The sequence below is a fragment of the Osmia bicornis genome, chromosome 3 (genome assembly GCF_907164935.1).
Source record: "Osmia bicornis bicornis chromosome 3, iOsmBic2.1, whole genome shotgun sequence".
Lineage (NCBI taxonomy): Eukaryota > Metazoa > Arthropoda > Insecta > Hymenoptera > Megachilidae > Osmia > Osmia bicornis.
In genome coordinates, this window is record NC_060218.1 from 12804911 (window position 1) to 12816597 (window position 11687).

Genomic DNA, 11687 nt, shown 5'->3' on the forward strand with positions numbered 1-11687 from the left:
AACACGACGTCGAAATGCCGCGTAACACGCACATCACGTTTTCGTTATTTAACAATAAATTAACACAATATTTAATCAAAAAACGACACAATAGCAGTTCCGAACACATGATAAAAATGATTGTACCAAAAAACGCGAATAACTAATCTGCTATCCACCGCGTTGAAAATCTAACTACGGAGCGACCACGAAACACGTCCGCTCTCATCGACGCGTCAAGCGGGAATCCAACCTTTTTTTTTTTTCGTGGGGAAATCTTACATATGACCCCCCGCCACCCGTGGGGGAGGGCAGCGGGGGAGTGTCAGATTCCTACTGACTCAAACCCCAAGGCGACCTCCTCTGGCGTATGACAGAGGCTCCGGGACATGATTACTATAACTCCGGAGCCTCCCCCACCGTGCGCTGAAAGCACCCCTCACCGGGGGAGTGACAACTCCCCCAGCCGGCACCAGGGGTCGTACCCGGTGCCGGCTCCATCGCGGCGGAACTGCGCGCAATGGCGGCGGGCCCCCCAGCACGTAGCGCCTGCAGTCCCCGCGCCTCGATCTCCTCACAGGCTACGGGGAGTAGCAACACCCCGCCCGCCCACGACGAAGGTCGGGCACTGTCCTTCGCTCCGCCGGCTTCCGGTGCCGGCTACACCCCAGGCCCGCGTGCAATGGCGCCCAGACAGGGCGCCTGCGGCCCGCCGAGTCGTCCCCCTGTGGACTGCGGTGTGCCGTGGCCGGACACCCTCCAGGGGGACTCCCTCGGCTCCGCTGCACCCCCCCTGCGGGGGCCAGCGCCACTCCCAGCGTGGGAGGGGGACGCCACTCTCCGCCCGGAGTCACCCGGTCCCCCAGAGGCGGTCGGAGAGGGGCCACCGATTGAGAACGGGGACCCCACCCGCCCGCCCCCGGGTCCGACCGGGGTCCGGGCTCATTTCGTCCGTGGTGGGAGGGTACACCGCGACCCCTCCCGGCGCCACAAGAAACACCCCCCGTAAAATCTCCCCAGGAGGCGGGAGGGTTCGCGGGCCCTCCCGCTACACTACCCGGTCCCGCATCCGTCGCGCCGGGGGGGCAAATAGCCAAAGCCGCCATCGCCCCCCCCCCCTTATGGCGGCGGATCCCTGCGACGTCGTCGCGTCCCACGTCCGCGAACTCTCCGAGCAGGATCGTACCTTTCACGATCCCGCTCGGACCTCTCCTTGAGGGCCATGACCTCCTCGTAGAAGGTGGTCATGGCCCTCCATTCTGTCTCGCCGACAAGCATCTGTCTCACGATGCCTGCCGGCGAGAGATCCTCCCCTGTTTCTGCCGTCAGAGCGTGACGGGCCACCGCAAACACCGGGCAGTCCGCCAGCGTGTGCTGTGCGGCGTCCTGCGCCGCCCCGCAGAGCCAAAAGAGGGGGGTCCATTCCCTATTCCTCCGGCACAGGAGCTTCCCGTACACCCCGTGTCCGGAGAGCACCTGCGTGACCCGAAACGACAGGTCGCCGTGGCCGCGGTGCCGCCACTCCGATATCATCGGCAGGACCGCCCCGACGGCGCGGGTTTCGGCGGCAGCCCCCTCTGTTAGGGATCTCTGACACCTTTCGGCCGCGACCAGTCGGGCCTGGCTCCGGTGTTCCTCGACCGTCGGCCCAGGCGGGTCCTCTCCGGCCTGGCAGAGGGCACGCGAATACCAGTAGCCCCGCACGATCCTGATGGCCAGCCGGCGCTCCACCCGCCGCAGCAGAGTGCAGCTGTGCCTACTGACCGCCAGATCGCCGGCCCATATCGGAGTCCCGTATAGGGCTATGGACCGGACGATTCCCACGTATAGGCGGCGAATCCTCACTCCCGGCCCCCGAGGTTGGGCAACAGGCGGCCAAGATTGGTCGCCACCTCCTCCAATCGGGGAGCCAGGCGGTCGAAGTGAACATCGAACCGCCAGTGGCTGTCGAGATACAGACCGAGGTATCGAAGACCCCGGCCGATCACGATCCGGCACCCGTCTACCTCGAGCCAGAGCTGGGTCGGAAGGGCTACCCCACGCCGAGGCTCGAAGATCCACATGGCCTCGGTCTTGTGAGGAGCCAGCGCCAGACCCAGTGTCCAGATCGCTCTTCGCACGATGGCGACCCCCACCTCGGCACGGCGGCAGGTCCTCAACCAGTCCCGCCCGGTGGCCAGCAGGTAGTAGTCATCTGCGAATACCGTGGCCCACACCCCGGACGGGAGGATAACCCTCAGCGCCGCGTTGTACCCCACGTTCCATAAGGGGGGGCCCAGTTTGGACCCCTGGGGTACTCCTCAGTCGACCTCCCTCCAGTGCAGCGTACCGTCCCGGCCCGTGTACAGTATCCACCTGCCATCAAGGAAGGCCCCGATGATCCTCTGCAGATACGGGGGGACGTTGTGGTGAACCAGCGCCCCCCGTATCGTCCGATGGGACAGGGTGTTGAACGCGTTTGTAACGTCCAAGGAGACGCCCAGCGCCACCCCACCCCGGGACGTAGCCGACTCGGCGAGGGTGCGCACCCGCTGGATAGAGTCGATGGTGCTGTGACACTCGCGAAACCCGAACTGGATGTCGGCCGGATCGGGGTGTATGTCGTCCCGGCTGTCGTCCTCCTCCCCGTCTTCTTCGCCAGCGGCGGCGGGGTGGGGGGCCATCTCCACACCCTTCTTCTTCGCCGCCTCTGCCTTCTTGGCTTTGCGACCTACCACCTTGGATCACGCCCCGGTCTCCTGGCGGTGGTCCTCCTGGATTTCTGCCATCCTGTCGGCAACGAACGAGCCGGAGGAGGCCGTAGGGCGGGAAGGCGCGCGAGTCCCAGCCGCCCCCGAACCCTTTTTCTGGGGCTGCGGAGTTCCCCCGGATGTCGTGGGATCCCCGCGCTGTTGCCTCTGCCCCTTCCCCTGCCGTCCAGAGGTGGCAGGAGGGGGGCACCCGGCAGTGCCAGCCGGGGGACATGGCCGAGCCCGACCCCCGACGGGAGCTCGCCACGCTCCGCGGGACGAGGGCAGCGATGCCATCCATAAGCGCGGCCGTCCCCGACGCCCCGGCTCCCTCCCCTTGGCGGCCAGGGCCTCGTGCTCGGTGGGGACGTCCACGGCTCGCCTCCGTCCGGTCGCGGCAGGCGACGGTGAACGCACCGGGGCGGGGTCCTCCGTCTCTTCCAACGTGGTAGCCCTCCGACAGTCGCTCTTCTTCGGCCGGGCCTCCTGCTCCAGCGGGGACGCCGGCCGCGACGCCTACCTGGTGCCACGGGCGCCCGGGGCTTCTACCGCCGGGGCCTCTCACGCAGAGCCTCCAGCTCCCACCGCAGCGTCGCAATCTCCTCCCCTTGTGTCGCTGTTTTGGCGCCGCGGAGCTGTAATTGGGCCCTGAGCTCCTCCGTTTCGTGGTCGTCGCGGAGACGCGCGACCCGCAGCCCCAGCTCGTTTACGACCGCCTGCACGTCGCGGGATGCCTCCCTGAGGGCACGGACACAGGTGCCCTTTAGGTTTTTGGTGCACCCCGCGACCTTCTCGACCTTTACGGCGCACTCCATTGCGCGCGCCACTAGTTCTGGCGAGGGGAGTTGGCGCACATCCCGCGCAATTTCCTCCGCCTCTCTCAGCTTCAGGGCTGACCGGCTTGGCTGCCGGGGGGCCGCACCGACGTCCAGTAGCTCCCTAGTTGCCTGGAGCTCCATCTCCTCCCGCTGTAGGCGCAGAAATTCTTCTTTCTTCGCAGCAAGAGCCACGTAGTCCCCCGATGTAGGGGGGCGTCCCCTCTTTGCCACAGCCGAGGTGCTGGGGGTTGTGGGCGGCACCGAGATCACCGACCCATCCGACTCCTCCTCGCTGTCAACCGGCTGTCGCCAGAATCCCCTATCAGAGGCAGCAGAAGAAGCCCTGCTGCCCCTGGTGGATCCCGCCGACATGGGTCGCGCCCTTCTGGCCCGAGCGGGAGCAGCGGCACTACTGGACCCCGGCTGCGCCGTCTCCTCATCCGTCGCCGACCTGACCGTGTCAGGTTCCCTTGCCTGGTTTGTCATCGTTTCGACCCGTCCTGCGTTTTGTTTTTGGTTTGTAGAATTTTCCAGGTTCCTCCCACGAGTAGGTCGGATCCTAGGTCCGCCCAGGCAGAGCCGCCTTACCTGGGTAAGGCAGATACACCCGGGGGGTCGCCAGGTACCCCGGGGTTGGTCGCTAGCGACTGGTGCAACCACCAGCCACCCCTGGTGCTAACTCCAGGGGCACCCTCTTCACCGCGTGGCGCAGCTTGCGGCTAGGGATTTTTGAATAGATTGTGATCCTCGCAGGCCGGCCGGTTAAGGCAAGCCTCCCGTTCCAGCGAAACGTGACCATTGGATTGCGGTATAATTGCTAGGGCACCCCGGGTTCGCTACCCGCACCAGATTGCCACGCACCCTGGCCCCAGGAGAACTCAACGACGCCGCTGCAACCTTCATCGCCTCTCAGCCATGGACCTTACCGGCATGGTAGTACCTTCCAGAGTCCAAATGCCGTAGCCCAAGGACCCCGCCGTTATCGCCCCAAGTCCTGATTGAGGCCATTCCAGCGGCAGCGATCGTCCCCCGTTCAGTCGCCTTGTACGACAGGAAGGGGTTAACATGTCTGTATTCTATCCCCCAGTCACAGGGAAGATTTTAATGGGCTTTCCGTTCCTTGGTGTTTGGTCCGCGGGAGCTATCGCTCCTACCCTCCATGCGCTCCGAAAAGTGCATGGCGACCATTCCCCTATCCGCCACCTGGGGTATCACCACACCGCCTATGCTGGATAACCAGGTAGGTCCGTGGAGCGGGAATCCAACCTAACCTAACCTTTTTTTTTTTTTTTCACGTAGGGGAAATCTTCGAAAGACGCCCCCAGCCCCCCTGGGGAGGAGACGAGGGTAGTGCCGGATTTTTACCAGCTAAAACCCCCACGATGGCCTACGCTGGGTGTTGGGGAGGGCTCCGGGACCTCTGACGAACAACACCAGGGCCCAAACACCCATGGCGCGTTGACGCCGCCTTCCTCGGGGGCTACACCCGATGACGGCACTACTCGGGCCGCGTGCAATAGGGACCGAGGCCCCAGCCCCGGCCCCCTGCGGCCCTGCGGCCCCGCATAAGTTTCGTGGGGCTGCGCGATCGGTGTTTGGGGGGGGGGACGTTCGCACCTCCCCGGTGCTCCTGTTCCGGGGGGTGACTGGTGTCCACCCATAGAACTCTTCTTCAGGGGCAGCGGGTGCTCCCCCCCCTCCTCTTCTCCCCGTTGGGGGCGGTGGGCCTGGTATGTAACATCTTCACCGCCCACCGCCCCGTCACCCTCAGGTGACGCCGTCAGGGGGTCTCCCTCGCCGACGCCCCCTCGTTCTTCTGCGGATGGGGTCGGTTCTGATCCGACCCCGCTCCGCTTCCTCCTTCAGAGCGATGTCCGTCTCGCAGTAATCGGTGACCGCCCTCCACTGATTCTCAAGTGCCGCCGGCGAGAGATCACCACCAACTTCGCACCGCAGGGCGTGACGGGCGCGCGCAAACGCTGGGCAGTGCTCCAGGGTATGTTGCGCGGTGTCCCGCCCCGCCCCGCAGTGATGGCATGCTGCCGTCCCCTCCGCCCGGATCCAGTGTAGGAACTCACCGAAAACCGTGTCCGGTGAGCACCTGTGTGGTCCTAAACGTGAGCCTTCCGTGGCCGTGTTCCCTCCATTTCGTGAGCACTGGAAGGACCGCCCCGGCTAAGCGCTGGGCGGTGGCGCCGCTCTCGACGAGCTCGCGTCGCCACCGACCCAGGGTTCTCTGCCGGGCCTGGCGCCTAATCCTAGCAACAGCATCGGTCATCTCTTCTAGCGGGATCACGTCCAGACGAAGGGCACGCAGGCGCCAGAAGACTTTGGCGTCACCCTCTGCCTGGAACTTGAAGGGGACAACCCCCGCCAAGGTCATCGCCGCCACGTAGCGGAATCCATCAGGGCGTTCGCCCATATGGGCGCACCATAGAGGGCCATGCTCCGCACGATCCCCACGTAGAGACGGCGAACCTTCTCGTTGCTTGCCCTGCCTAGTCTAGGGCCCAGACGACCGAATTGCTCCTCGAAGCGCCAGTGGCTGTCCAGGTGGATGCCCAAGTACCTGTGGCCCTTCCCCACCTGGACGTCGACTCCACTCACATGGACCACCGACTGGGGCGGTGGCGCAACCCCACGCCGAGGCGAGTAAAACCACATCGCCTCGGTTTTGTGGGGAGCTAGCTGAAGCCCCAGCCGCCGAATCCGCGCGGCAACGGCAGCGACGCCAATCTCGGCGAGGCGGCTAGTCCTTTTCCACCACCGACCGACGGCCAAGACGTGCGTATCATCTGCGAAGCACGTGAGGCTCACACCGGTCGGGAGCTCGACCCGCAAGACCGGGTCGTACCCCAGGTCCCAAAGTGTGGGACCTTTCGCAGAACCCTGGGGTACGCCACAGTCCACGTCCCTCTCGTGCATCTGGCCATCCCGGCCCCTGTACACAATCTTCCTGTCCCGGAGGTAGTCGCCGACGATCATCCTCATGTAGGGGGGCGCCTTGTGGCGTATCAGCGCCCCCCTTATCGTCCCGTGAGGCAGGGTGTTGAAGGCGTTGACGATGTCTAGACTAACGCCTAACACCACCCTGCCCCGCGACGTGGCCGAGTCGCAGCGGGAGCGCATCGACTGGTTTGCGTCGATAGTGCTGCGCCCCCGCCTGAAGCCATATTGCGAATTGGCCAAGTCGGGGCCCTCCTGGGACAGGTGCTGGACCTGGCGGGATATCAGAATCCGCTCGAACAACTTCCCCACCTCGTCCAACAGCACGATGGGCCTGTAGGCCGAGGGACTGTCGGCGGGTCGCCCATCCTTCCGGATGAGGACTAGCCGCCCCGTCTTCCACTGTTCTGGGAAGACTCCATCCTTAATGCAGGCGCTGAAGAGGAGTCTCAATCTCGGACCGAGGACGCGTAGAGCCCTCACCCAGGCACGGCCGGGGACGCCGTCGGGGTCCGGAGCAGTGTTTCGAGCCCCCATCCGTTTCATCGCCCCGGCCAGCTCCTCCTCCGTGACCCCCAGTTCGTCGGACCAAACCAGCTCCTCGTGGTCCGGCGGGGGGCGGGTGTGTTCCCTTTCCCGTGGGAACAAAGTGTCGATTACCCGCCCCAAAAACCGGGGGTCGAGGCACTCCGTGACCGGGGGCGTCCAGGGCCTAAGCTTGCCCATCACCATTTTGTATGAGCGCCCCCATGGGTCCTTCTGGAGAGAGCCTAGGAGCTTGTCCCATGCCCGGGATTTAGACTCCTTGATGGCCGCCTGCAGGGCGGTCTCCAAAACTCGGTACTGCCCGTACAGATCCTCCTCCCTCGCTGGGTCGCGGAATGTCCTTCTTCTGCGGGCCCTTTGCCACTGGCGACGGGCTGCGAGAGAATCTTGTCTCAGATCACCAATGTCGCCCGTCCACCAGTAGGCGGCCCGCCTGGGGAGGTTCTTGGTCCGGGGCATGGCGGCGTCGCACACCGCCTTCATGGCTCCCCGGAAACGTTTTACCTCCTCCCCAATGTCCGTGACCGGCCCGGCAGGTGTTGGCAGCCAGGCCAGAGCGAGGGCTGCAGCCTTCAGCACTTCCTCGTCCATCCTCTTCAGCGCCCACCGTAGCGGTGGTGGTCCACAGGGACGGTGGGCGGTGGTGGTAAGGTCGAGGCGGATGTATAGATGGTCACTAAGTGTGACCGCCTCTTCCACCACCCTCCATCTCTGCACCATACGCGCGGCCAGGGGAGTCGCGAAAGACAAATTGACTATAGACTCCCCCTGGTCACGCACGCAAGTGCTCTCGCGTTTGTCATCGGGGAGCCCCAAAATGACGCATGGGCATTAAGGTCCCCGAGGGCTAGCACTGGCCGGGGGGAACAACGGTAGACAAAGTCCCCCACCCGGTCCAGGTACTGTTCATATTGCGCGAGAGGCCACCTGGGCGGGGCATAGAGCCCCACCACCGCTATTTCATCCCACAGCACGTCGACGAACCCCCGACCCGTTCCAGTGGGGCGGGGTGTGGGGGTACTGTGGTGCCAATAATCGCCACGGAGCCGTCCTCGTCCCCGAACCAATCTGGTCCGTCGAGGACTCGGTACTGCTCCGCGGCCACCGCCAACCCAGCCTTCCACTCGGCCAGGGTTTGGAACAACATGTCCTGAACCCTGGCCGAGTGGTTCAAGTTGGCCTGAAGTATTCGGCCCTTGGGCCCCATGCCTAGGCCTTACGAGCCGCCTCCGCGGCATTTTTACTCGCCGACATGACAGGGGAATTTTTCTTGCCCCCCTTCTTCTACTCCGCAGGCTTGGTCCTTGATGCCTCTTCCTTGGGGGCTGTTCCTGCCCCTTCAACGGCACTCTTCTTCTTCCTCGGGGAGGAGGAGGGGGCACAACCTTTTGCCCCCAATCGATGCCCCGCGGGCCGCCCCAGGTCAGCACAGAGGGGGCACCGCGGGGTGGCGCTACAATTGCTGGCCACGTGGCCCGACTCTCCGCACGCATAGCAGCGGTCGGACCTATCAGCTTCGCAGGTGCATCGCTGCCTAACATGCCCTCTTTCTAGGCAGCGATAGCACTGCAATGGCCGCGGTGGTAGCGCCTGTATTCTGGCCGAGGACCACCCGACCAGAACCCTCCCAGAGACGGATAACTTTTTGAGTGCCGCTAGAGGGCATCTCGCCCAGACGGTCCCCATCCTTTGGGGGGAGGTGCGAATCTCCCCCATTTTAATTTCTTCAGCGGAGCAACCTCCCGCAGCGGCCACCGCGGCCGCCACCTCCACCGGGGTGACCGAATCGTCGAGACCGGTCACCCTCACCTCGCCCGTTTTTATGGGGCGGGCAACCCTGACCTCAGTGCCGCTAAACACCTGGCAGAGTCGGTCAGCCAACTTGGCCGCTTTGTCCATCCTGTCCTCCCCAGGTACAGTAAAACTTGGATATATGCAATAAACATTGGGACCCAGGCGTTGCATATATCCACTCGAGGTGTCGAATCTCGGGTTACACGCGACGAGCAGCCAAGCGTGAACGTAGAAAAGGACAGACAGTGGTGGAAAGAGAGAGGTCCGATGATCAAAGGAAAGAGCCGAAACGTATCGATGTGACTAATACCAATTCAACTATAAAACTTTTTTATCTTTGACTTCTTTTTACTGAAACTTTTACTAACGCATTGGTGAAATTTTTCTGATTAAAATCATACCAAACACGATATAGTTTGAATTATAATTACTTGCTAAAATTGATGTTAAAAGTTGGCGAAAAGCAAAGGAGGATTGGAAATGAAAACCGGTTGCGACGTCGGCTCGGGTTTCAAACGTTGCATATATCCAAGCGAGGTGTCGATTCTGGGCATTTAAACGTTGCATATATCCAAGCGAGGTGTCGATTCTGGGCATTTAAACGTTGCATATATCCAGTCTTGGTGTCGATTCTGGGCATTTAATGTTGCATATATCCAGTCTTGGTGTCGATTCTGCGTCCGTACGTTTGTACCGTGCCGCGTTACCTATTCTACGTTCGTACACAACATGCGACGTGTTGCATGTTGTATGTTGCGCGTTTGATGTATCTTTGGTGTACGGCCTGCCTTATACATATGTAGCCAAATCATATCGTGTATGGTACCATTATAATCAGAAAAATCTCACAAATGCGTTAGTAAAAGTTTCATTAAGAAAAAGTTAAAAATAAAAAAGTTTTATCGTTCAATTAGTATTAGTCACACCGATATTACGGTCGGATCATATTACACGGTTTCCTCGCCGAGCGGGTCGGTTCGGCTTAGGGGGATCCCCCCAAGTGGAGGGGATAGCGATGTTGCATATATCCAGACAAACTTTTGTTGCATATATCCAGGTTTTACTGTATCTCGAGGACCAAGCCACCGGTCCGAGCTCTTCTGGGCATCAACGCCGTGATGCCCAGCTCCTCCAACTTGACCCGCTCCCGGGCCATGAGCATGGCCTCGGCGTATGAGACCTTAGCCTCGGGAGCTAGGTTGATGGTGACCGCCGCAGTACGAGGAGGGCGGGGGGCCTTCTGCCTGGCAGATTGGGCTCCTTGCCCCTTGACCGCCGGTGCCGCCCCTCTCTCCTGCCCCTTCTGGGCAACCACCTTGGAGCCTTGGGAGGGAGGGGCCTTGGCCGCTATCGCCTTCTTCTCAGCAGCTTTAGCGCGGCGGCCAACCACCGTCACCCAGGTCCCATCCGCTGTCCTCCGATGCTCCTCAACAATCCGGGCCATTCTGGCCTCCACACATGATGCCAGCTGGTCCGGTGCTGAGGAGGGCCCTGGCAACGACTCCGTGGCAGGCAGGGACTTATTCCGCACCCGCCTCTCCGCTTCCGTCCTCGATGCAGGGGGATGGTCAGAGCCGTAGCTCCCCCCTTAACACACTCCGCCCTCTTAGGCGGGGGCTGGACAGCTGCAATAGCGGCTTTGAACTCCGCCCTGAGCCCCGACAGACCTTTCTCGAGGAGAGCCACAAATCCCCTCATCAGATCGGGCTCGGGGCCACCAACCTTCCCCTCCTCTTTTCTAGGTGCAGCAGCTGGGATCGGGACCTGCACCACGGGGCATTCAGGCGGGCAAGACGGTAAGTCAAAAACTTCGACTTCGTCCTTCCTCCTCTTCCTGCCCGCCTCTTCGCCGGACAATGGCGAGTCGGGCCTCGCGACCCTCTTCGGGCCCGCGATTACCGGTGTCTCCGTGGTCGCGACCCGGCATGTGAGTTCAGCCAGGCTTTGCTGGAGGATGCTGATCTGGGCTGTCTGGGCCGCCAGCTGCTCCTCTCGGAGCTTTAGCTGGCGTCGGAGCTCCTCCAGCTCTTTACCTGCCCTAGCGGGGGCGCCCCTAACCGCCGTCTCCGTATGGATGGCCTTTAAATGGCGTGCGGCCATCCTTAGTTTCCTGACGAGCGTTCCCTTGAGGCCCTTGGAAACGCCCGCTACCCTCTCCACATCCCTACAGAATTCCAGGGCCTGGGCGGCTAGGTCGACGGTCGGGACATGCCTGACCTCCTCCGCCAGGGCCTCCGGTTCGGGGAGAGACCTGCTACTTCGACTTGGCTCGGGAGGGTCCTCGGTAGGGTCCAGTGCCCTCTTCTCCTCCGCGAGTTCCAGCTCCTGGCGTTGTACCTCCAGGAGCATTTGCTTCGCCGTGGCGAGTTGCGAGTACACGCCGGTGGTCGGCGGACGGCCCCTCCTCTTCGCCGGCCGTCTCTCCAAGAACACAGTCGAAGCGACTGACTCGTCCGAGTCCTCGCCGTCCCGAAATGCAGCGGCATCCGAGGCCGCCTGGGAGACCCCGCCCCTTCTTCGCCCCGACCTCAGGGTAGACCATTCCGCGTTCACCCTAGAAAGTTGAACGGATAGCTGGCGCGCATCCGTCGCTCCACTAGTGCCGGGCAGCACCAGGTCCACCTCGCTAGCTGCCTGTCTCACGTCCTGGTTCGTAGCCATGGTCGTTTCCGTTAAATCCCGTTCAGTTTGTTTATTTGTTGATTTAGTAATTCCATCCATAATGGTCCCGCGAGAGGGTCGGTCCATGGGTCCACCCGGGCAGAGCCGCCTTACCCGGGTAAGGCTAGTACACCCGGGGGGTCGCCAGGTATCCCGGGGTTGGCCGCTAGAGACTGATGCACCCATCAGCCATGCCTGGCGCTTACTCCGGGCA

At 62.5% G+C, this 11687-nt stretch overlaps 1 protein-coding gene across 1 annotated transcript in view; it reads right to left on the reverse strand.

Annotated features, from left to right (window-relative positions):
- Positions 1–11473, reverse strand: part of LOC123987688 — a 42054-nt gene extending 30581 nt beyond the window's left edge. Inside the window, exon 1 of the mRNA XM_046285190.1 lies at positions 10712–11473. Within this exon, the coding sequence (XP_046141146.1) occupies positions 10712–11473 (762 nt within the window). The remainder of the gene's footprint in view (positions 1–10711) is intronic.
- Positions 11474–11687: the final 214 nt, after the last annotated feature.